A 26,729-nucleotide genomic window follows, 5' to 3' on the forward strand; every position below is an offset into this window, starting at 1 on the left:
TTTCTATGGCTCGAAATAAAGAAATTAAATCTAATCAAATATATAAGTCTCTTTATAAGTTATTTTTTAAAATTCTCGTGACCCTTGAGCGCCTGGTTCAGCCGGACCCTGAACGCCTCGTCCCGTAACGTCTGCCGGACCCTGAACGCCTCGTCCCGTAACGTCTCCCGGAACCAGGAAGTGCGCAGCTTGTTGTGAGTTGTCGTGGTGGCTTTGCTTCAAGTGGTTCCTGGTTACTTTTGGATCTAATGGCGAGCTCCGCGGGTCGGGGTCGGATCGGGTCTGGGCTTTGGACTTTGTCACTCTTCACGTTACTGCTGGCGAGTCTGAACGAACGAGTATCAGCCGGTTCCGAACGGGGGATATGGACCCTTAGCGTAACCAGCGTAAGTTCCGGTTTCCTCTCTGGATGCAGTGTCGTTTATCTGACAGGATCTGTTAAACGCTGTAGAGGGAACTAAAGGAGTGGTAGCGACGCTGTTTTTTGGTGGTTCGGCAAATTGGTGACACCAATTCTGGGTCATTTGTGACTCCACGTCAGAGACCTGTCACGTTCAACCACGTTAGCAGATCACAGGAAGAGAACCAGGACCAAAACAAATCAGCACGTTGAGAAACATATCTGATAAGTTTGTTTGGGGTTTTACTAAAGTTATGTTTGCTGCTAAATTACTTACTTAATTTTTAAAATAATATTTATGTTATATAGTAGGAATCTTTATAGAAATGTGTGGTCATCAGTACAGAATGACCTGGTGGGGACGTTAGTTAGGGTGGCAATATAATGATAGGTGAGGTAAAATGGTCACATTAACGAAAGGGTCTTCAGGGCACAGCCTCAGGGGACTCGGGGAGGCAGGGTTGGTCCCTTAGAATAATAAAAAGAGATGCAGAACATTTAAAGAGAGCTAAAATCAGCTCACAGGAGGCTAAATCAAGCGATTTGATTGGCTGCTACATGAAGTTATTCACATATGCGTGTTTCAAGTTTTGGTGGTCTTGTACTGAGGGGTGTCTTGTATTGTAAAAACTGACTTCTGAGTTCATTGCATCCCTTTACCAGAGTAACTTTTGGTAAAACATCACCTGACTGATCATGTGTCTGATATCATGACGTGAAACGCTGAAGCATCTAATCATGTAAAACTGAGCAACTTTCCACTGCAAGCCATGCAAACAAAGTGAAGCAGTGCACCAACACAAGATGTCACCTGATGCAGAGTAAAAATTAGAAGATAGACAAGTAAAGCCTGAAATACATCAAACAAAAGCAACACTTGAAGTCAGAATCGGTATGTGAAAACCGCATCCACCTCAAGCTCCTGTAACAGCAAGAAGTTGAGTACCTGTTTTCTGGATGGCAGCATCAGTCTCTTACTTAGTTGTGGAGGAATATTAGTCTTCTTTTTTTCACTTCATTTCATTGTGGTTTGAAGCATTCCTCTTATTATTTTCCTACTGTCAACCCTGTGACCAGATGTGAGGTGACAGGGTTGACAGTGGGAAAATGATAAATATATTTGTTAAAACTATTGGAGGAGATGGTGGGACCAAAGCAGAAGTGATGATTGCTTTGGTCCCAATCATCACTTCTGATGAACTAAATCAGTCACCTGAAAATTTCAGATGATGTTATTTGGTTTGTTTATTTCAGGAAACTCTGAAGAGTCAGATGTTCTTTTACGCCAAAACTCTCTTCAAGGACACTTCAATCCGTCTGAAAGGTGAAAATGTCTTAATTTCTTCAAAGGAGCGGTCTGTGTTTTTTGGGTAAACGTTTGTTACTGACTCAGAATAACAGTAAAGTAAATGTCATTGAAGTGAACGAGTTTGGTCTGTTTGTGTGCAGTGGTGACACAGAGCTGCAACACCTCGTCCCCCGTCCACCTGAACGTCTCCTGGTATCTGAGGAACTCGCACTGCTACAATGAAGTCTTCGGGCGGGTAGTAAGAGTCTCCATTTCCCTCTCTTACTCTTCTCACTTATCAGATCCAGATTTAAAGATTCAGTCTGATGTCTGATTTTATTAGCAAATAAGACCAATGTTTAATTTAATTTAACCCTTAAAACTCTGCCAGATAACTTCCCTCCCTGAGCGCTATCACTTCTATCATCACCAGCGTCTCAGGAACGGTAGTGTGTAGCTCCGTGGGGGTAAATGTGATGGATAGTTTTAGGTCTACGGTAGTTTTCCAGGCATTTCCATCCCGTCCAGGAGGTTTATAATCTAGCCACTAAATGTAGTTTTATTTAGAGACTCTATCTGGTAAATCCACAATTAGGCCTGTCGCGATAAGCGATAAGTTAGTTAATTGCACGGTAAGAAAAAATGAGCACGATGAGTTTGCCGGCCGTGATAATTATTTTTCTTTTTTTTATCTTACTTTACCATAGACTGTGTATGACAACAGGTTTCACTATGGAGTATCTCGACTAAACGCTCTGGTTTCTTGCGGGGTGATCTCTCTCTCGTGTCATACTTGACAGCAGCATGTTGCAGCACGAGACCGCACCTGTACGAGCCGGTACGCTGCATTTGTTTTACAGGACTGCCAACTCTCACGCATCGTCCGTGAGACCCGCACATTTGACTGGCTTCTCACACTCTCATGCTAAACCTCCGTTTTCTGACACTGGAATACACACCAATCGAGAGGTTCGGGAGGATTCCCAGTGGGCTGCGTTACTGCAGCGTCGCAGGAGCAGCAGTTCGTTCACTGCTCAACGATCAGTCTGACACGCGGCGATGAGGGAGATATTCCAGCTTTACAAACAGCAACGATGCAAAAATATGTTTTTCTTTCTAGTTTTTTTTTGTAATACAATGTTTACTCATCTGTGTGTTATTCCTACAAAGTTCTGTTAGTAATAAATTCTGCTTTCTTCTTCTGGTCGGCCTTTATGCTGCTATGTCAGTAGAATTAGCAGCATAAAGGCCGACGTTCTCTGACGTCCTCTTCATTAAATGAAAACAGATGAAATCACCATGTAGGCAGTTGGTGAGATGACACTTAAAGAGTGAGTAGGGTTGTTCAATTCGGTCCTACGAGGTCCCCAATCCAGCAGGTTTTCCATGTATCCCTGCTTCAACACACCTGACTCAAATTAGTCATTGTGCAGAACTGTTAGATACATGGAAAACCTGCTGGATTGCGGACCTCGTAGGACCGAATTGAACAACCCAGATCTAGAACATGGTCGTGTTAATGTAGAACATGTAGTACATTACATGTTGCATTTACTTGCATCATCAGAGTTTCACCAGGGTCAGTTTACACAGTTTAAATTTGGTTTTAACTAGAGATGCTGGATTTTTTTTGTACGTATGTACCTTTTATACCAAATCTTGGCGCCCTCACCTGCCGCCAGTAAATCAGCTGGTTGGAGAATTTTCTAGAATCATGTTACTGTGCTGTATCTGTTGATACATTAATTTTACATAATTTTAGCCTCATAATCTGACAGCTGAGGCTGTCCTGAAGAAAAGGGTTCAGCTTCTACAGGTATTTTTCTATTCAAAAACAGGTGGACCAAAAATAGGGAAAATGGTTTGGAGTTTTAAGGGTTAAATAACTATTATAACTTATATCTATGTTTACTTGTGTCCAGAACCAAGACCATTCAAAATACTTCAGGTCCACGGAAGTCATAAAAGAGGGAGGGAGCGGATTCTACGTTTTCCACCAGTATCCCACCATCGTCTGCCAGTCCAGCATAGACCCGCACATAGTGAGGAACACACACACACAAGACTGATGCCATCGTTTGTGTGGATGGGATGTTAAGCCGTGTTTGTTTCTGACTCAGTTCAATGTGAAAGTCCTGGAGAAAGAAACCCCACTAAAGGACCCACAGCAGGTGAGTCCATCTGTCCGTCAGAGCTACTTTTCATAAACTGGATCATTTCAGGTACCTCAGACAGCTGCTTCCTCTGGTTTCCATGGCGACTGAGCAGCTGTTATGATGCACTATCCCAGATATTCCTAGACCAGGCGTCTGCAACCCTTCAGTACCGGCTCTGGAGGAAACATGGGTCTAATTCTGCATGGACGGATGAATTTCTGTTCATTGCCATCGATGCTGGCTTACCTGTATGTTTGATTGTGCTGATAAATTAACAAGCAACCAAGAAATTCAACGCTGAAAGACATTTCCAGAGCAAACACACACATTTAGTAGAAAAGTAGCAAGCTTAAGGATTTCTAGAACTTCTGTGGAAATCTGAGTCATGCAGACATGCTTTAAAGAAGCGGTAGAAGTCCCCAAACTCAGCTGCTGCTGCAGGTTTTCTGTTCAGCATGTTCATAAACACCAAAGAATCATTCAGTAAAATACCAGAAATTTGTTTCTTGGACTAAAAAAACAAGCAAAAATAGTCCAAAAATTACAGAGATGTTTCTGCAAACACCTGTAAAAAGACAGCAGGCTGGTTCAGGTCCTGGTTCAGGTCCAGCAGGCTGGTTCAGGTCCAGCAGCCTGGTTCAGGTCCAGCAGGCTGGTTCAGGTCCAGCAGCCTGGTTCAGGTCCAGCAGCCTGGTTCAGGTCCAGAGGATGTTGTGCTGGTTTGGGTTTTCTTTTGCAACGACACATAACATGCAGTAAAATATTAGCAGTTTTGCTTATCGTAGCTCATTGCTAAGAGTTTTGCAGCTCTAAACTGTATTGATTTGGTGGGACAGCTGGTAAAAATGGCTCTTTTACTGGAAAACGCTGCAGACCCCTGTCCTAGACGGTCCTGTTTCCAGGAGACAGAAGCAGGTCGGGCAGTGGATGGTCGTGGACGGGCCAGTTTATCATGTCTACTTTGACTTTAGAAAAGGGGCAAATTCCAGTTCAATTAATATTTGTTCCAAGCAGATTAGGTGTAGAGTGGAATTAAAAAGTATTGTTCTGCTACTAAAAAGAACTTATGTTAACACTTAAAATGTGATCCAGCTGATATCCGCTGTGATTCCTACATACTGATTTCACTCAAGCACTTTACACACTAAGGCTGAGATGAAAGACCCTGAACCGAGATTTTATCAGTGAAATGTTCAGCATCCTGGATCATCTTTCACACAGAACAACACAGATGATTTCATCCTGATCTGGTCACTTAAACTTCTACATCCAGTCAAGCAGGAGCCCTGGTGGAGCGCTCCGTCACTCACCTGTACAGGTACTTTACAGCAGTGGTCCCCAGCCCCAGTCCTCAGGGCCCACTATCCTGCAGGTCTTAGATGTCTTCCTGCTGCAACACACCTGATTCACATTAAACGGCTCTCTGCACAAGTCTGCTAATGAGCCATTAACTCGAGTCAGGTGTGTTGAAGCAGGGAAACAAGGAATGTCTGCAGGACAGTGGGCCTTGAGGACCGGAGTTGGGGATCCCTGCCCTCATTTACAGCTCCTGTCCTGTTTCATCACTGAACAGAGTGAGCAGATGTTTTCAAACGCACCAGGATGCAGATGTGGGTCACTCTGGTTTGGCTGCGTTAGGTGACGGAGAGTCTGGTTCGTACAGATGCCTGAGTGAAAACTCCGACTGCGTTAGGAACCAGCATATGAAGGGGTCTCTTCTTTTTCACTGCTTACCACTATTTTTGTGTATTTTGCTATCAAATTTAATCTAAGGATAGTTCAGGAATCAGGCTGCAGGCCGATCATGTTTACTAGTTATTATCTTGCTTACAAAGAGAATAAAAAAAAAAGCAAACGCAATCGTTTTTTCTTCTGGAAGGAAAGATTTTTTGAATGATTTTTGGACTCTGGTGGGTTACATTTAACCTTAGACAAACAGGAAACGGCTTGATTCTGGATTTATACTCTTCCTGCTCCGGGTTTCAACTCGCAAGCATGGCTAATTTCAGTATTTAGGAAACAACCCAACATGTTAACATATCACACTTTACCTTTTCCTGAGTTAATATGACTTTCCATCTGGAAAATAAATCATTTAATTCATCCAGAAAGACAGAAATTTTCTTCATAATATTTTCAACCTTTGGTTAAATCTGCTCCTTCTTTCTCCAGCCAGTCACAAAGGCTCCAAGGAAGCAGAGGTCAGAGGCGGAGCATCCCACCACACAGGTGTGCAAATCCAGCTCACCTTTCACATCCTTCTCCCTTCCTGATGATGATGATGATGATGATGATGAAACATTTCTCTCCTCCCTGTTTCTCAGATGGCTGCAGGCAATGAAAGCGTCTCCGCCTCAAAGGTGGGCTGGACTTCAGGAAGTTGCATCCTGCTGCGATCCACATGTTAAACTGAAACATTCCCATGTTTTCTCCTTAAATTCCCTCTGTTGTGGTTCAGGCTCAGACGAACTCTGACGAACTCAACACGGTGGCTCGGAGCTGGGAGGACGGGCCCTACATGTTCATCCTCAACATCAGCGAGATCAACAAGAACCCAGCCGAGTCCCCCTGGAACCTGCAGCGTCCGTAACACGCATACACACCGTCCTGAGCTTTACTGCCACCTGCTGGTCACGATGTCAGAATTTCACACTTTAATCATTAATTCATTAGTTAACATTAATGAGACTTTTACCTTTCGGGGTCATTTTGGGATTTTTTTTCCCTGTTTTTGCCACCATTTTGGTTTTGTTTCTCCATATTGGATCTTTTTTTGTAAGAATTTTTATCTTTGAAGAGGGGGGGGACAAGTCCTCTGCCAAAACCAGCTATAAAAACAAAATGGCTTCATATTTTTTTTTCTTTTGTGCTTGTCTTCTGCCCCCTGGTGGAAACCTTTAACACTACAGTAATTCTAACCTTTAACGCAGTAATATACGGTAAATATATGTAACTTATTTTATTTTTAACATTTTGTTAAATAAGAGGAGAAAAATGTCTCCCAGAAACTGCTATAAAAACTTTATATTTTAAACCTCCCCCACCTTTTTTTTACTTTTTGTTGAAACCATTAAATCAACTTCATTCCAAACCAAAAATACAGAAAGTCATTATTAAAATTATTTTAACCCTTTGAATGTCAATTTGATCGAATGATGTCACTGTTTTTATAAGAAACAAGCATGAGTTATTTTCCATATATTATGTTGGTGAGATAAAAAAAATGTATCACTATTTTAATACATTTCAGACAGATTTTAAAAAATCCATGAGCTCCTAAACAATAAAATATTGCTCCACAAACCCTCATCATGGACGGTGAGTTTACGTCAGCGTGGTGGGTTCAGTCGTATAATCCCTGCTCAGATTTCTGCTTCATGCTCCGATGCTGGTTTGATAACATGAAGATCTACACTTTATGAATTTGTTGACAGGAATTCTGATGAATGAAAGATTTGATGTTTGTTCCTACATCTGTTAATACCTGATGCCGTCTGCCATGTTTTCTTTCTCTGGAAGAACATACCAACTCCTCTTTATTAGCACCTAAAAACAGATCTCACATGTTTTTTCCTGAACATAAAACAAGCACACTGAAATGAAATTAACCTAATTTTCTCTTTTCTAAAATAATCCTCCCATCCTCTCTGCTGTCTGTGTTTTATAGTTGAGATCAGCATGAAGGATGACCACTTCTACGGCTACATATCCGCCTCTGAATGGCCTCTGATGGTGGTAAGAACCCACACCAAAGAAAAAAAAATTTGACATGGGTACAGACTAAATAAATCAGTGTCAGTACAGCCTGAAGAATGTTACATGTGGGGTGCCTCAAAGATCAGTTTTAGGACCAGAAATGTTTATTACTATGTTAATAACATTTAAAACTATAGAATATATTAAATATATATTAACTCTGTTTGCCATGCGTAATGACGAGTGACGCGTGCTTCGTTGTGTCGGTCAGTTTTTTATTTAAACTGCATTGCTAAAGTTGTACTAAATTAGCTTAAGGAGCTACCCGTTGTAATGTTTTGGCTAACTGCTGTAAGCAGAACTCTTATTTTGAAGTGTGAAGCACCGGAACAGGATGTGCGTGTAAAATGTTAGAGCATTGCAACGTTGACTTGTAATAGCACGTTAAGAGCCGGCTGATGTCGACAGTTCACACATATCGCGTGGTTTATTCCTAAAAAACGGCCAGTCATAACACCCGTCTATATTTAGCAATAGCATCGGTGTTATCCTAACCTAGTACGTATATATATATATATATATATATATATATAGGGTATCTGATGACCGGCAGGGCATAGTTGTTAATTGCCCGGATCTTGTTCTTGCCATTGAGCTGGCTCTATAGGACTTGCCTTACTCGTTGGAGGTATTTGGCTGTGGCTGCTTTTCTTGTGGCTTGTTCGTGGTTGCCATTTGCTTGTAGGATTCCAAGGTACTTGTAGCTGTCCTCATTGTCTGCTATTCTGCCGTCTGGGAGTGAGACCTCTTCTGTATGGACTACCTTCCCTCTCTTTGTCACCATCCGCCCACACTTCTCAAGTCCGAATGACATTCCGATGTCATTGTTGTAGATCCTGGTTGTGTGGATCAGTGAGTCAATGTCTCGCTCGCTCTTGGCATACAGCTTGATGTCATCCATGTAGAGGAGGTGACTGATGGTGGACCCATTCCTGAGTCGGTATCCATAGCCAGTCTTGGTGATTATTTGGCAGAAGGGTTTCAGACCTATGCAGAACAGCACAGGGGGCAGGGCATCTCCTTGGTATATGCCACATTTGATGGACACTTGTGCAATTGGTTTGCAGTTGGCCTCAAGGGTAGTCTTCCACTGCTGCACTGAGTTTGCAATGAAGGCTCTTAGAGTCCTGTTGATGTTATACATCTCCAAGCACTCCATGATCCATGTGTGTGGCATTGAGTCATAGGCTTTCTTGTAATCAATCCAGGCAGTTCACAGATTGGTATTCCTAGTTTTGCAGTCCCGAGCGACTGTTCTATCTACCAGCATCTGGTGTTTTGCTCCTCTGGTATTTTTACCAATGCCCTTCTGTGCTGTGCTCATGTATTGATCCATGTGCCCACTTATCTTAGCCGCTATGATGCCTGACATGAGCTTCCATGTGGTGGGGAGACAGGTTATTGGCCGATAGTTGGATGGAACTGTTCCCCTCAGGGGATCCTTCTGGATCAGGATTGTCCGGCCTTCAGTTAGCCATTCAGGGTGGGTTTACATCGTTTAGTAGCTGGGACATTTGTGCTGCCAGGCACTCATGGAGTGCAGTTAGCTTTTTCAGCCAGTAGGTGTGAACCATGTAAGGCCCTGGTGCTGTCCAGTTTTTCATACCTGAGACTCTTTGTTGAATGTCTGCCACTGTGATGGTTACTGGTTCTTGTTCAGGGAGGTTGCTGTGGTCTGCTCTTAGATCCATCAGTCACTGTGCACCGCTGTTGTGTGATGCCTCCTTCTCCCATATGCCTTTCCAGTATTGTTAAGTCTCTAGCCTTGGCGGGTCTGCCCTGTTATTACCCTGCCACTGAGAGTACACTAGCTGGTTAAGTTGAGAATAGCCGGTTTATTCGCCTTGCTTCAATTTCTCTCGTGTACCTCTTTAGGCGGGTGGCCAAGGCTTGGAGTCGTCGTTTGGCAGTTTCTAGTGCTTCAGGTATGGGTATTTGGCTGTACCTCCTGGGTACCTGTTCATTGCACCTTTCTGGAGCTCTGATAGTTGGCTTACTTCTCTCAAAGCTGCCTTGATTTTGGCCTCCAGCCTCCTCTTCCATGGTGGATATCTTTATGGTTGCTCTTTGGTTGATAGCCAAGCACCTCAAGGATCACTGCTGGTGAGGTTTAGATCAGCTCATTGGTTTCAGTGATGGTAATTGTAGGAATCGTTCTCAAAGCTGCATTCAACTTCCAGAGACTTTGATGGTGCTCCACTCAGCCTCTGTAATTGGCGTTGGGGTTGCCTGATGGTCATTTTTGCCATGATCTTATCTCTTAGGTCAGTCGTTGCCTCGCTCAGCGTGATTGTGCTTATTGGGGCTTCGTACCCAATGTCTGGATGGGGATTTGTTGTTAACTCCCCCCTGACCTGGCATCCTGGCTCCCCCTTGCTGTAGCATTTGTGTTGTACCTTGTCAATCTCAAGCTGTGATAGCAGCTGCCATCTGTGGATGTTGAGCTATTAGTTGTTTGACAGTGAGTGTTGATTGTGGGTTTTGAAGATTCCATATTTCCCACATTCTCTGCATGTAACCTCTCTGAATAGGGTTACTGGAGTAGTAGCATTCCAACAGAGCCTTGTTCTCACCTCTCGTCCATTTTCGTCTTGTTCCAGTAGCCCACTTCTTGCCAGGGTGCTCTGGTTCCCCAGCACCTGACGCAGACCTTGTTTGACTGGTTCACGTCTGAGCCGGTATGTCGCGTGTTTCCTTGTCTCTCATCATATGAGGTAGACAGTAGCACAGAGGATCTTGCCTAAAAAAATCAGTTTATTGTAAATCATCCGTAGTAAAATTGAAGAGTTGTGTGTTAAATTATGCGACATATGAAAGCTGTAAATTTCAGAACAAGTTTAAAATGATCGAACATATTATTTACCTCTCAGCCAAACATCAGTATAAATAGAAATAAAATGAGGTTTAACTGGAGGAAATGAGCAGTGAGTCGTGTCCAGATGTGAGAGGAAGCAAAGCAGCTGTTCTGCATCCTTGTGTCTGGTCTGTCTGCAGTTCTACATGGTGATGTGCATTGTGTACGTGCTGTTGGCCATGCTGTGGTTGGTTCTGTTGGCCTGTCACTGGCGAGACCTGCTCAGGATCCAGTTCTGGATCGGAGGCGTCATCTTCCTAGGCATGGTGGAGAAGGCCGTTTACTATGGAGAGTTCCAGAGCATCAGATATTACGGCCTGTCGGGTAGGAGACGGATCACAGGGTCTACTCTGACGGAGGGGAGGTGTTGGTGGTAACCTGTTGTAATGTGTCCTCTTGCAGTCCAGGGGGCGGTGGTGTTCGCTGAGTTGCTCTCTGCGGTGAAGAGGACCTTGGCCAGAGTTCTAGTCATCATCGCCAGTCTGGGTTACGGCATCGTCAAGTGAGAGTTTCAGAATTTGAGCTCAAATTCTGAAGTTTGTTAATTAAAATCAGTCCAAGTTTTTCTTCTGACAGAATTAACCTAATTCCCCAAAATCTGGGATGCTGCATAAAATGTTAGTAAAACCAGAACTCAATGATTTCCAAACCTCATCAAGTCATATTTTATCCCCATAAACAACATCTCAGATGATGAAACAGACATTTTACCATGTGATGGAAAATATGAGCTTATAGTGAATCTGATGGCAGTAACACGTCTGTAAAAAGTAGTTCCAGGGTGATGTTCAGCACGGTGTAAAAAGTAGTTCAAGGGTGATGTTCAGCACGGTTCAGCATTTGTGGGTTTCAGGGTGAACTGTGTTCACAGACAGTGGTTTCTGGAAGTCTTCCTGAGTCCATGCAGTGGTTTCCAGTAGAGAACCATGTCTGCTTTTAATGCAGAAGATCACCAGCATCCAGCCTTGTCCCATGCACACAGAGATTCCTCCTGATTCTCTAAATCTTCTGATGATATTCTACACTGTAGATGGTGGATCTTTAATGTCTGAACATTTTTCTGAAATCATTCCACAGTTTTAGGTTTAGTTTGTCTCAGATTGGTGAACCTCTGTCCATCTTTCCATGTGAGAGACTCTGCCTCTCTGAAATGCTCCTTTTATACCAGTCATGTTACTGACCTGTTGCCAGGTAACCTAATTAGTTGTCCAATGCTCCTCCAGGTGTAAAATGTCTGTTTCACACAGAGACCCAGCTATTTTAGGAATTGAGGTTGTACTCTGTGGTCATTGTGAGTTTGATGGCTTCACACTGGCTTCGCAGTGTTTTCACAGTGTTGTTGGTGTCTCTGCATCAGGCCCAGACTCGGCGCTTTGATGCACAGAGTCGTTGGGATCGGGCTGCTCTACCTGGTCTTCTCCATCATTGAGGGGATCCTGCGAGTAAACGCTGTGAGTTAAAGTGTGTGTCTGTGTGTGTTTGAGTCTTTCGTTTGAGTTGTAGGAGTTGAACTTTCAACATTTAAATCAACAGATAAACACAAATAAATGCTGCCGAGCCACACTTAAATCTGCCTCCTCCAGCTTTCCCCCCAAATCCTTGATCATATTGTTTGGACAGTCAGTGTAAGAAGAATTTAAAATAACCTAACCTAACATCTAGAACAGTAATAAAATTAGCTGCTAACCACAAAGCTAACAGAACGTGGGCTTCATTAACTTATTGAATTTGTAACTAATGCATTAAACCAGTAGTCCCATTCTGAAGACCAGTCTCTTCTCCACCAGCCGACAGCTGACGCCCGGTGGGAATGTCTCAGGAAGTTGCAGCGTTCCAATAAAGGAGAAATAAATCGTATAAAATAACTACAAAAATAAGACTGACGTGCAAATAGCTAGCAAATAAATAAATAAAAGAAATTGGCTTGATTTAAAAAAAAAACATAAACAGAGGTCAGATTGGTTTGTCAAAGATTTGCAACAACAGGCATCAATGGATTGGTTCCCAAACTGGGGTCTTGGACCCCTCAAGGGGGTCTCCCAAAGAGCACACGGTGTCCCCGAGGCTTTGAACATTAGAGCCATTGTGATTAATGTCCACAAATTGTCCCTATTTTAAGGAAATATAGTGAGGCTGTATGTTGTTAATTTAATTTTGGCTTTTTCAAAGGACAGGACTCAACCAGAATAAATTATTAATAGTTTAGTATATGCATGAAGGGGTCTCCGAGGACAAAAGGTTGGGAACCCCTGGATTAGATTATACTTTATTTTGTTCCACTCTTTTATTTATATATATATTTATTTATTTTTCCCAAATATGTTTTTGAAAATTGTAAATAAATTCAGGTTGATGCTCATGAGGCCGCTTATTAAGGAGGACAGTTTGAATCAATCCCTGTGGAACGTTGAAATAAAGTAGCTGAATACCACAAAAGAGCTGAATCTCATTCAGATCAGCATGATTTGAATTTTCATGTAGCTGCTGAATTATCAGACCCAAAGGAGGAACAAGGCGGGTCCCAGAGCGGAGCTCTGAGGAACTCCACAGGACAGCTCTGTAGACCGGATGTGATCTGGTTTGCTACCCGAAGCTTCAACCGGATGTATGCAGGAAAAACCAGTTCAGGATGGATCCAGACTGGGACAAAATGATTATTCAGAAAAGAAACTTTAAAATGTAAAAACCAACATTAAACAGACATTTTATGTTTTTTTTTTTGTTTGTTTTTTTTGTTGTTGTTTAGACTTCATTATCTGATGTTTCCAAAAGACCATTAGACACTAAAAGCTGATTTTCCACAGAAAAATAACCAGACCTGCCTTGTTTCAATTACAGAGCTCCTTCTAATTTTCTTCTTCTTTAAACACTCAGAGCTTCAGCATATAAATTATCAGCTGTCAGAATCTGACCGTTTTTATTTGAGATATTTTGGTTGACTTTGTGGTTGAACGAAACCATGAATGTGTGTGATGTGTCTAACCTCTCTGTCTCTGCAGGAACGAGGCAATAACAACAAGGATCTGTTTTTCTGTAATGTAGTTATGGCCCTCACTGACTCCGCTATTGTCTGGTGGATATCCTTTAAAGAGAAATCAGATTTAATGTTGACGGAGTTTTTTCTACTTCTTTGTCAGTTGAGCATCAGAGAGATTTTTTTAAGATGTGTTCAAACGACGCTTGAAACTAACATATACGCTTAATTAAAAGCAAGTATATTCTTGGCAAGCATGTTTTTATTGATCTATTTTGGGTTCGTTGTTCAGGATGCTAGTTTTCTTACATTCAATTTAATTAAAAATAATTAATTCCAGTCAAATCAGCAAAGCTAACATCAACAACAGATATTTCAGTATCCACACATTAATAAGTAAAATCACTAATAAAATCATCTTTAATCGTGATAACAGGAAACCGTAAGAATAGAGTGTAAACTTCATCCAGCTGAGCAAAACGAACAGGTTTGCTGTTTCTGCCTTTCTGTTCGTTCTCTCATCCTTCTCTTTTCCTTTTACTCCCTCTGTTGCTGTCTGCCACCTTTCCCGCCTCCTTCCTTATCATACTCTGTTTCACCTGCCTTCACCGCCACATTTCATTCCTCTTTTCCTCTCCTGCTCTCCTTTTCTTCTGTTCAGGCTGAAGGTGACGTAGTTCTCCTGGCTGCTATCCCTCTGGCTGTGCTCGACTCTACCCTCTGCTGGTGGATATCCGCTACTGCACCTCACCCCCTTTAAAAAAAGCAGAAAGCTTTTCTCGCTCTTTTTTTTTCTCTGGTTTGTTCCTCATTCTGTTTGTGTTCAGCAGAAACAACATTAGAATCTTAAGATGACCTTATTTTGGCTGTATTTTTTATGTTTGAACGCTTTCAACCATAGAAAGTCTAGTAACTTTGGCTGCAGCGATCAGATTCGGTGATCTGAAGCTGGAGAACTGAATTAGCTGATGTTCCTTAACTGTGTTGTCACATCTTTGTGAGTCTGGCCGAGACAATGAAGCTGTTGAAGCTGAGGAGGAATGTGGTGAAGCTGGCTCTCTACAGACACTTCACCAACACACTCATCTTCACTGTCATTGGTACGGAAATGACTCATCATGCTACATACTTCCTGAGTCTCCTTACGTGTTTTTAAAAATCTTTTTTTTTTCCCCCCCTTTAAGCATCGGTCATTTTCATCATTTGGAACACGAGGACCATCATGTTCCCCAAGTGTGTCTCTGTAAGTAACTTTACATTCATGCACTATTGCCAAACATATTGAGACCTCTGGGAGATCCCATTGGGCTCGACACACAGGAGGCGACGTCACTCCTTCACCGTTCATTTTCAATGGAACCTGCATGATGCGAAAATCGTTGCTTCCTTCAGGCGAAATGTTGCGCTTGTTCACGTAGACGTGCACACAGGGCTTGCGACGCGACACAAGTAAATAGAAATTTTTGTCGCTGTTGCATGGCACTACAACCAGTCATTGAGGGGTTTCATGGACTGACCAATGATCTGAGAGAATACTAGACCGTCTGCAAACACTTTCAACACGGAGGAGCAGGTCATTTGAGCTGTGTCTGACTTCCACATACTTTACGATGCTTCACGCAAAGATTATAGAGATGTAAATAAAAGGCAGCCGTGGTGAACGCAGGTTCTCAGCCTTGAGGTCCGCCATCAAATGATCTTCGCCATGCTGTTTCCTTGTTTGTAAAATAGGATGAACCCAAGGTTGTCTTTCTTTGTGCAGCAGAGTCAACAGCAAGATTTTAATTCGAGCAAAATCTTCTGACTTCATCCTTAACGCCTTGTCTGTTACGGACTGGTTTGAAAATGTCTAAATTCCCTTTAATATCATAAGCAATCACATTTCTTGGAGAAAAGCGTTCAGAGAACACGATGCGGGACACCATCGTCGTGGTTGGTCGCCTCCCGTGTGTCTTGCCCATTAATTCGTAGGGCTTAGTTTGGCCCTCGCTTCTGTGAAGGCTTTCCACAAAGTTCACGAGTGCGTTTTTAGGAACTTTTGACCATTCATCCAGAAGTAAGGTCTAGGGTTGCATGATAATTCGTTAAACGATCTTGATCTCGATTCACATATACACTTTCTAAAGCATTTATATCACGAGCTGCATCACAAACAATTTCCTCCTGGATTTTTTCAAGCGTCCCCAAACGCAGCACTGCCATTGCCTCCTCCCTTAACCAATGGTAAAGCGCCGTTACAACACATGCTTCGGTGGAGGAAGACCACCTGCAGTCGAGTGTTTGGAAAGAGTGACCAAGAGTAATAGCAGAGGAAAGTCTGCGGTACAGAGGTTTAAATGCATAGCGAAATCTAACTGGTAGTGGCGAGAGTCACCCTCTCACCCGAACCGAACTCATATCCAAAAAATGTTTGCGTTCAGCAGCAGTGTGGAAGTATTTTGGTTTTAAGCCAGTTCATGACAGTGTGATTTGCATAGTAAAGTGTGTTTTGCCCAGGTTGCAGCCAAGCGGCAGCCTCCGCCTCTAAAATGTGAAGCCTATGCAGAAGTGCTAAAAATTGCAGTTCCCCCCTCATCCACTAGCAAACAGAGCAAATCCCCATAGACTCCCATGTTAAAAAGCACAAATAAACATGTTTAAAGCCTGGTACAAAAATCCGTTTTCGGATTAATAGGTCAAGTTTACCTTCATGACAGTTGTCATGAAGGTAAACTTGACCTTTTTTCTAACTCATCTGTTTGGATGTTATTTAATCTTGAAATTCGGCATAATTAGGGGTGTGTCCTTTTGATTGACAGGCATCATGTATCCGCGGAAAGAAAGAAGAGTGCAACACAACCGCAGTTTTTAACCGGCTAACAGCGCGCCTTTGCTTTAGCCGCCTACCTCCGTTAGCTGGTTAGCTACTGTTGCTTGGGGTTAGCTCGGTTAGCTCTTAGCTACAGGCAGCTCGGAGTTTGATGGTTGTCAGTCATCCACTTTCACAGTCCCCCTCTCAGCTCCACCTCTTTGCCCATTTTTGGATTTTCCGAGACTAACGACACGCGTGACGCTACCAAGATAGCGATGGTGGGAACGCCCAATGAGCTTCACTTTTGCTCTTCAGAAACCTACAGGTGACGTCACGGAGGCTCCGCCCATCTTTTACATACAGTCTATGGTTGCAACACCACAAATCTCTACAATCACTTTAAACGTCACCACAAAGTACAGCATGATGAAGTCGTACAGACGGACTGAACCGTACAATGCACGCGTGTGTGTAATGTATTTATATATGTAATATATACCTTTAGAAAACTGACTCAGTGCAGTTCAGATTTTTTCTTTCTTTCTTTTGATATAACGAAATTTGATTTTCTCAAATGAGGGAATTATTTTTGGCTGTTTTCCTGTAGAAAATGTTTTAAATTGAAATTAGTCTGAAAAAAATGTATATAGAGCCATGAGAAATAACAGCTGTCACATGTATGTTCACCATTAATTTAACTTTTTGAGTTTTAATGAGAAAAAGACCGAGGTGATGGTTTTTGCCAGGCCACCTTATCTATGAACCTGGGCCCCCCAACCCCGTACGTCATGCCAACTTTAACAAACCTCAGAGTGAAAATGGACAATGGTTCCAATACTTATGGCAATAAAATGCATGTTTGAGACACTTTTGATTTCATTCATTTGGTTGTCAGACGGTCTGATAAGGAATCTTATTCCCTCCTGCAGGACTGGAGAGAGCTGTGGATTGAGGACGCCTATTGGCGCTTCTTGTTCTCCATCATCTTATTGGTCATTATGTTCCTATGGCGACCGTCAGCTAATAACCAGAGGTAGAGTGATTTTTAGGGATTTTTTGTTGGCTTTCTCCGTAGTTTTTAAGCTGAATTAGAGTGTCCGTGTCTCTGTGACAGGTATGCCTTCAGTCTTTTGGTGGATGAAGAGAGCGAAGATGAGGAGAAGGAGCCCATGATGAATGAGGCGTTTGGTCAGACACCATTCTTTCCTCAATTATGTCTCTTATTTACTCATTACCTCAGCCATCCCAACTATTGTTCTTGTTCTGTTTTGGGGTCTTTGTGCCTCCAGAGGGGATGAAGATGAGGGGCGCGAAGAACGAGACCAACGGGACGGCCAAAGCCAACAAAGTGGTGAGTCTTCAGAGCAAATTCGGCTTTATTAAACTCATGAAGACAAGTGAATCTTTAAAAATGCTGAATATTATCAGATTACTTGTAAGTGCAGATAAACTGTTAAAAGTGGTTTTGTTTCCACAGGATGAGGATCTGAAATGGGTGGAGGAGAACATCCCAACATCGCTAGCAGATGTGTAAGTAACTCCACCATGGAGCTTATTGATTGGTTTGGTTTGTTTTTCTGTTGATGATCTGTATCCAGATGTGGGTCCAGGAATGTTTTGGTGCTTGTCAGACTGCTCTAGCTGATTAAATTTATATTTTTCTCATCTTCACAGTGCCCTGCCGCCCCTGTTGGACTCGGATGAGGTAGGTTTTTACTTTCCTAGGGTTATTAAGGCCCCACTCATTGATTCATGCCCTAAAGGTCAGATACTGTGGCTCATCTGTAGTATCTGTAAATGTCTGGCTCTGGTCTTTTTTACAGAACAAATCAACATTAAGGTTTTATATGAGAGTTCACTCAGATTTCAAATCATGGAACTGACTGAGGTTTCATCGGGGTTCCTCGTGAAGTTATAAAAATGGAGATAGAGCCAAGGATTTTATAAAGACGTGGAGAAAAGTGTTTTGTGAAGCTTTGGTTGGGATCAAAAGGAGTTAAAGTGGTCATTTGGTTAAAGGTTTGGAAATATCTTTACCTCACCTGGTTAAGCTGGATTTGTCCTGGCTCTATCTGCGTACGGTAGAGTCGGCACAGCTGACGCTGGTGACATTTGCTCTCGCACTCAAGCGTAGGGTTACGCCGTGAAATTGGTTGCGGTTTCTCTTCCGCTGTAACCACACAAATTCAGCACGAAGCTCCAGAAATCTGGAAACGCGAATTCACAAACTGACAAATCACAAAGGAGTACTTCTGCGTAACCGTGCTGTAAGCAGGGGTGACATTAGATCTGGAAGAGGTGTGTGTCAAGCCTCTGCGGACCTACGCAGAGCATATGGTGGTGACGCCGTAACTGAAGTTATGCTGATGTCATGCAAGTATAAATCCAGCTTTAGAGGTAGCTGATGATGTGTTATGGCTAAATTAAAGCTCATTGGGTGAAAAAAAACACCAAGACTGCAGTTGCTAAGCAACAGAACATGAGCTGAGCTCATTTTAACTTGAGCTAATGTTTTGGCTTCATCCACCAGGATGTCCTAGTAATCTTTCTGATGAAGACAACTTAGACTAGACTCCTTTAAAGAAGCTTGACCATGATGGAGTGAACCAGGGAGTTAGGGTTTGTTTACTCTAAACACACGTAGCAACAACGCTATAAAAACACCAAAAAGTCACACTTCCAGGAGCAGAAACAATGCAGGATTTGTCGTGAAGTCTTAATCTCAACCTCTTCCACCATCCACACGCAAAGAAGTTCTAGGTTTTTCAAAATTTTCCTTTTTTTCTTCTGCTTGGTCGTGTAGAGGCTGGCCTGAAGCAGCAGATAGTTCCAGATATCAGGACGTGAACTGATGGTTTATCTCTGATTCAAAGATTAAATCTTTCTTGGATAACAGAAGGATCTATGACTCAACTTTTTAAAGTTAAATAGTCCTGAACTCATGTCCGAACAGTGAAAATAATCAGACAATGTTTCACATCTTCCTGAACAACAGATATTTTAGTTTGTTTGACCAAATGAATAAAAGCAGTTGTATATAACACATATTGTCCTCTTCTTCATGTCTCATTGCACAGACGTGGATTTAACATGACAGACGACGGTTGGACATCGGCTTTACGATGTGTAGAAATATTAGTTTTCCTGGTGAGAGGTTGGTGTGTTTTTGCTGTTGTGGACAGCTCTGTGTGGGGGGATCTTCTGATTAAACATGCTGCTTTTGGTGTGGTAAAGGTATTACAGATGTGTTGATAAGAGAAAGACAAAAACTAAAGTCTTAACTTTAGAGATGAAGCTGAGAATCAAGGTGGTTTTCAGTTTTGGGTTAGGCGCGCTATGGTGATTAGCATGTTGAGTAACAGTCCAAAGCTAAAACATGCGCAGATAAATGCTCACTACATGTTGCAGAAAGTTCACATTGGAAGAAGAGAAGATGGCTGAGGATTCACTGCGAGTCGAGCTTCTCCTTCGAGTAACGCTTGAAGACAAAGCACAAAAAAATGAGGGAGGCGTGAACTGGGAATCGGTGCGTGTTCATCACGTTAACGTCATATCCTCTAGTTGTGTGGCTACACTGTCCTCACAACACACAGATGGTAGAGGTTTCAAACCTATCCGCCTCGATTCCTGGCTTCAGACATGATCGGTTCCATGGAGGCTAATCCCTGGTTTTGTGGGATGAAAGGGTGGATTGCTAAAATACTTACGCGTTCTTACTGCAATTCGGCTCCGCGAATACGGCCCCGCAGTACCTCCAGCGTGTCCTGGGTCTTCCCAGGGGAGCATACCTGGAACACCTAACCAGGGAGGCTACAATGTAATGTAGCTCTACTAATATTTTTTTTTGGTTACAATCTACATTACAAAACTTGAATTGTGCACATTCAGCTGACAAAACATTAAATAAAATAAAAAATAAAAAAATAAAATCTTGTACAAGCTCTGTAACCGAAAAAGGAAAAGGCTGAAGCCAAGGCTTATTTTTGCCTATCCTGTACAATCAGTAATAAAAAATCAAATCAAATAAAAAATAAGACCTACTTCAAATTATTCTTCTTTAATCATTTCACATGTAAATTATTTTTAATTGTTCTCCCTAATTATTTTACCTTTTAATGTTACTTTTAAACTCAAGAGAGATCTACACAATTTCAAATCATCACTTAGTCCTTTCCACAATAAAAATCCCAAACACATCTCTATTTAACATTAGTTCTCACATGGTCTCTTTCAAAGACACCAAACCCTCTTAAATGATCATTTTTTCTCTTAATTTAAAAAATTGTTAAATACAGGTAGGATGTTCTGTTTGTATTTCCCCAAACCTCAACACAATATGACATATAGGACATTTTAAGTGAAAAATACAATATACACAAACATTTCTTGTTCCAAAAAATTTAGACAATTTCTGTTTTCTATTTTCTACATGTGACTTCCAACTGAATTTATGATCTAAAATTACTCTCAAAAATTTAGTTTCATATACTTTTTCAATTTCAGCTCCATTTAGGACTAACTGAATTTCCCAAATTGCCCCAGCACCACCAAGCACCTTAAATTTAGTTTCATTTTCATTTAATAATAGCTTCTGGATATCAAATCATTTTTAACCTGATCAACTCCTTTTTTACTGTTGTCAGCAATAATATATTTAATATCTGGTCCTGAACAAAATAGATTTGTGTCATCTGCAAATGTAAAAACTTTTAACTTATTAAATACTGCACCAATGTCATTCAAATAAAGTAAAAATAACTTAGGTCCCAATACCAAACCTTGTAAGAACACCGCAAGTTACTTTTCTAAAAATGTGACACAGTATTATTAAATCTAACATAAGAAGTTATTAAAATAATAGATTTCATTATGTAATTTAACCCATTAAGGCCCGACCCATAAAAAAATGGTAAGAAAAGTCCAATTTTTTTAATATGTGGTCTTTATTTGGCCCTTTAACAAAATGTAACAAAAAAAAATATGTGTGTGTGTGTGTGTGTGTGTGTGTGTTATTACCATGTGATATATTGAAAATATTATAATATGGTTTTCTGTTTCTGGGTATTTATTAGGGGACAGAAGACGAGTATCAGATTGTGTTCAACAGGATTTTGAGCAAAGTTTAGACCATAAATTGAAGCAAAATGTCTCAGAAACTTTAACAAATATGTCACGTCAGGCTCTTATGGGTTTACACCTTTTATGCTATAACAGCATAAAAGGTGCTGCAGAAGTAGGGAATGATTAATTGTGTCAAACAGTTTACATAATGTGCCAGTTTTTATCAAACTAAAAATAACGATAACATCCACCCGAAGTGAAATCATATTCTGAGACATCTGAGTCATCGTAGGAATAATAATAATCCCAATAAAGAATGAGAAATACATAATATATAAATAAAGAAGAAAAGGTAAGGAAAGAAAAAGGAGGGTACATAAATGTATCAAATAAACAATTTTATGATAATAGTGTCAACAATAACGATATTACTATTATCACCGTCACTATTAGTAACAGTAACGATGTTAACAATAATATCTACAAATAAAAAGAAATAACAATCTTAGTTATCAGTGGAATAATGTGCCAATAAGTGATGAGAACTGTATCAAGAAGACAAAAAAAGGTAAATAAATCAAATATTTTCAAATAATAATAATAATAAATCATCCATCATAAAAATATGATCACGGTCTTAATAGTAGTGCTAATAAACAATGAGGGAGGTTAAAAAATAAACACTGGCTCTTTATATAAGGCGGGAAGTAAAATAGAAGTAGTAACAGTAGTAAAAATAAACTGAATTTTAAAGTAGACTGACGTCACCAACAAGAAGAAACGATGAAATACAGCAGCATGCAGGAAAAACTGCTTTAGAAGAAAGATTTGGTTAGATTCCTGTCACCTTTAGCCCTTTTCCACTGGCAGCCAACCACGTTCAGACTGAAAGAAAGTTGGTTCAACCAAAGAAAGTAGTGCTTGTTCTTCCCAGGCCGGGACACCTTCAGCGCTCAGCCAAACCATTACTGTATTACACGTTATGTTTCAAAGTTTTTAAAGAAAACCCTTATGTAAGACCAAATCATCAGTGAACTTTAGAATATGAAGACGGAATACTGGCACTGTAAAAAACAACACGTCTAAGAACATGTCCAGTCTTTCCAGCTGCAGGACAGCCACCACCGAAGAAGAAGCTGGTCAGTAGCTCCTCCCCAGCCCAGGTCTTCTACAAATAAAGACCGTACCCAGAAAGCAAAAAACATGTTTGGTCCAATTATGGCCCACATCTGCAGTTTTGGTTGGTCTACATTTGGCCTTGACTTGTGGAGTTGATGCCATGTGCATGTGGCAGCCTAATCTCAGCCACATGTGACCCACAAAGAAGCAGCTGTAATCTATGTGCAGGCTGGTGACTGGCATCTGGACCACCTCTGGCCCACACAACACTTGCCAGTGCCATAACTGCGCCATAAGTGCCAAAAGCAGCCCGGATTCAGCCCAAACACACACCACCTGCAGGCGGTAAAAACCAGGTCGGCTCACTGAGGTCGATCAAGCGCTGGAAGTGTTTTTTTTAGTCGCTGGATTGTTACGTTACCTGGCAACCGATTTAAATGTCAGTAGGTTACATTTATATAAGCTCACATTAACATCCTAACGTCTTACAAAATGTCTGAATATTGTTTATTTTGGGAAACTGTAGTTTATAATAGAACCTGACAGTTTAACCATCAACTTTCAGGACTAAACCTCCAAGATGTTTATTTAACTCGGCAGAGTCAAGCCCACCACGTTTGTTCTGGTTCAGCTGGTGTGATTAGTTCCAAGACTCCAGAACAGAGCCTGAAAATAATTTATTTTGCGGCTTTTTCTGACAGAGGATGGAAAAAACCAAACAAAAAGCACTTCAGTGTCATCATTCTGGTTCTGAACAGCAGGGGGAGGCAAACACTCAGAGATCATCTGTTGCCACGGTTACGTCACACTGTTGTTTATCCTCCTTGTTGTCATGGCGAGCTGAACGATATGACGCCAGCATGCTTGCGTGTGTGTGCTGCAGCCGTTAATGATCATCTCACACATAAAATGTAAAATATTCATTGATTATTCATCAGATATTCTTCAGATAAACATCAGATTCTGTTTTCATCAGACATTCCAGTAGAACACGTTTGTTTTTATTTATCTCCCCTTAAACTGTTTATTCAGGCCACTTTCCAAATATCCTCTTTCATCTCCTAACCGAACCACTTCTCAGTCATCCGGCAATCAGCAAAGTGCCTCAAATGTCAAATCAATTGATTGTTAGCTGCTGTATGAACAGTGGGTTTAAATGCATGGGAATATGAAGCAGGCTGGAGGCAGAGAGGAGGCTCGGCGCTTCGTTCAGGTGGACGGTCGGCGATAAGTCCTGTAACGCTGCAGGATATTTGATAAGTGAGGAGTAACCATGTTATGATTCTCCCTGATTAAAGGCTGGGATTAAGGCAGAATAATTGCATCCCTATTGCTGATTATTCGACATATTCTTGTTATTTAAGAGGTAAATGAAGGTCAAATCTGAGATCTGAACAGCCTGTGATGAAAAATGATGCAGTTCATGGTGATTAAAGAGGAGAGGGGGATTATTTTACCCTCCCATCAGAGCTCACGTCTCTCCCTATGGACCTTCTGTGCAACCTGAATAAATCCTGATAGTCTCGGTAACATTTTAAATGTATTTGTTCCTTTAAAAAACTCTTACTAAAGACTCTTTTTTTATTTTCATTGTCTTTTATTTCATTCAAACTAGAATGAGACCAGTTTATGTATATTTTGTCTCATCAGCTTCAACAGTGGTTCTAACTTCTATCAGCTGGTGATGGATGATGTTTCTGGATGCTGCTCCGTCTAATGCAGGCCCAGCACACCTGATTCAAGTCAAATGGATCCAACAGCTTCTTGTCATTGACCCATTCATTTTAGTCAGGGAAACAACACGCTGAAATTCCTCCAGACTGGTTGAAAACTTTATTCTGACTGGAAATCCCTCCGTGTGTCTTTGAGCAACACTTTTTTTTTTTTTTTACCAAAATCTTGTTGTACTAAGAAGTTTTTTAAGAAAGCCTCTGTCAGATTCACAAATGTCTTTAAAGACCATGAAATTGTTCATCAGCGAGGTCAGTCATGTTAGTAACCAGGAGGTTAGTGGTGTTATTGATCAGGTGGTTCACGGTGTTAGTAACCAGGCAGTCAGTGATGTTATAAATCAGATGGTCAGTTGTGTTATTAACCAGGAGGTTAATGATGTTATTAACCAGGCTGTCAGTGGTGTTACTAATCAAGAGGTTAGTGGTGTTAGTAACCAGGAGGCAGATACCTCTAGCCCTGTAACCCTGGATCAGTGTAAGTGGACGTGGACAATGGATGGATCCTAATAAAAAGCCACTGTTGGAGTAAATGTTAATAATTAAAGAGCACATTGAGCAGGTGAATCTGCAGTCTCAGGTAACCTGGACATTTATTCTTGTGGTTGAGGGAACAGATCTGGTGTGTGTTCAGTCTGTTGCTATTAGGAAGACCAAAATAGAATTAAATCCCATCTGGTTACATTTTCCACCGAGGGAAATTATAATGTTAGGGACACTATCTGAAATATGTTATTTATTTTAAAATAAAATGTTTTCTAAATTACAAGAATTACTTTTTAAAAACATTACAGTGATATAATTATTGTATTTTACTCAAGATTCAAAACTTCGTAAGTAGAACGTATATGTTAGTATAAACGGATGGTATTTTTAAACTGTTCTCTGATTTTCTCACATTTGGAGACAAACTGGAGATCCTCAATCAGCTGTTCACATCACAAAAATATAATTAAATAAAAAAATAAAAAACATTCCCCGCTCCCATTTTTTAGGATTGAAAAGCAGAACTGGATGAATATTTACAAAAGATACCAAATTTCCTAAACATTAATTATCACATGATCAGAAACTAACCAGCTTGGTGGTGTTTTCTCTGCAGGAAACCATGACAACCAAATTCGAGATGTCCAAGATGGACTGAGATGGACCAGGTCGATCCGATCGGTGGTGAGAAGGGACGGGGAGGAGTCTGGTAAACGGGCAGCAGCGTGGTTTCGTGAATGAGGACGGCTGATTAAAAGCACAAAAAGATAAACTGAAGGACGAAGGATGAGACGAGATTGTTTTAGAGGCGGAGCCGTCACCATGTGGTTTGATCCCTGAGTTTATGAGCTTTGTAAGCCTGTATTGTACATAGACTGGGAGTAGAATCAATCACAGCGGCACGCAGACCTGTTTTTCTTTTTACCGCCTGTTTATTTTTATATTGGAATATATGTACATCCATCTGTGTACACCGTATAATTTGAGGTTTGATGTTTTCTGCTTCAAAGTAGCTTGTTTGCCTTTTTTCTATATTTTTCTTTGTTTACACGTCTGATCTTTGAATGGACGTCGCGTGCAGCAGCCTCGCCATCCTCCATGCTGTTTGGGGTTTGTTTCGGGTTAAGTTTGTGTTTAAATGTCTTCAGCCTGTAAAAGCCAAAGTTTGAGAATCAGAAAGAAAACCTGGTCACAGTCTTTTCATTTCTGATTGTGTTGCACACAGACGGAAACTGATGAAACTCGGTCTGAGCTGCTGTGAGCGGTTCAGACGGGTGAATCATTTTAAGTTTTTGTTCTAACCTTTTCTGGGATGTTGCCTCTCAGTGGATGTTTAAAGTCAGTAAAGGTGTCCTGTGTAACTAAATCAAGTCAATGACAAAAAAAGGCATATATATTTAAAAACTGTCTTGGTTTCTAGTCGCCTTACTGAAATAACTTGTATTTTTATTCACTCTGAATGAGCCATTTATATATCAACATACAAGGCAGCTGCTATATTTGTGCCACCATTTTTACTACGGTGTCTCTCAAAGGACAAACAACTGTGTGTGTGAAGCTTAAAAACTGCAGTACCGGCTTTGTTTGATAGGAGCTAGAGCTCCGCATGGGATGAGTAGCGGCGTAATCGGACCATAGAAGAAGACAGTCGCCTCAAGTGCAGTCATTGCTGCACCTGAGGCCACTGGATCCACTCACAGATGAAAACATCTTCATGTCTGAAAGAATTTTGGCCGCTGACGGCCACCGTCCATTCACATCTGCGCTTGGTATCCCCATCTCAGCCACTACATGGCAGTAATTCTTACAAACTGGACACTCGAGTTCTGCAAAACAGTCATATTAATCTGAGGGTTTAACCCCAATTTGCATTTAGTCAGGTTAAAGTTAAAATCACACTACCACCAATACTACCTTGTGTTATAAACACATCATTGATCCTCCTGATACCACCATTACTGCCAAAACCGGTATTTTATGACCCACCTCTTCTGCATGAAACAATGACGTTCAAACGTTTAGATGGTTTAAAACTAAACACAATTTTTTTTAGCTCTTCTACGTGGTATTCAACATAGTGGGCGGAGCCTCATCGAGCCTCTGAAGCTGACCAA

General features: G+C 41.2%; 1 protein-coding gene across 3 annotated transcripts; it reads left to right on the top strand.

Annotated features, from left to right (window-relative positions):
* Nucleotides 1-118: 118 nt before the first annotated feature.
* Nucleotides 119-26,252, top strand: zgc:162698 (uncharacterized protein LOC560165 homolog). 3 transcript variants are annotated; one of them, XM_041994270.1, is made up of 21 exons: nucleotides 119-386; nucleotides 1,655-1,724; nucleotides 1,850-1,947; nucleotides 3,611-3,730; nucleotides 3,809-3,859; nucleotides 6,017-6,073; nucleotides 6,169-6,204; nucleotides 6,303-6,426; nucleotides 7,512-7,579; nucleotides 10,595-10,778; nucleotides 10,857-10,956; nucleotides 11,812-11,905; nucleotides 14,090-14,158; nucleotides 14,420-14,528; nucleotides 14,613-14,671; nucleotides 17,149-17,252; nucleotides 17,334-17,407; nucleotides 17,509-17,570; nucleotides 17,697-17,749; nucleotides 17,894-17,924; nucleotides 25,232-26,252. In XM_041994270.1, the coding sequence occupies exons 1-21, from the start codon at nucleotides 249-251 to the stop codon at nucleotides 25,271-25,273; spliced, it is 1,743 nt and encodes a 580-aa protein (XP_041850204.1). In that variant the 5' UTR covers nucleotides 119-248; the 3' UTR covers nucleotides 25,274-26,252. The 3 variants fall into 3 exon arrangements, with proteins under 3 accessions (XP_041850204.1, XP_041850203.1, XP_041850202.1); XM_041994269.1 differs by lacking the exon at nucleotides 14,090-14,158 and adding an exon at nucleotides 13,454-13,531 and having other exon boundaries at nucleotides 120-386; nucleotides 1,850-1,944; XM_041994268.1 differs by lacking the exon at nucleotides 14,090-14,158 and adding an exon at nucleotides 13,454-13,531 and having other exon boundaries at nucleotides 122-386.
* The last annotated feature ends 477 nt before the right edge of the window (nucleotides 26,253-26,729 follow it).

Source organism: Melanotaenia boesemani, chromosome 9, assembly GCF_017639745.1.
Source record: "Melanotaenia boesemani isolate fMelBoe1 chromosome 9, fMelBoe1.pri, whole genome shotgun sequence".
Classification (NCBI taxonomy): Eukaryota; Metazoa; Chordata; class Actinopteri; order Atheriniformes; family Melanotaeniidae; genus Melanotaenia; species Melanotaenia boesemani.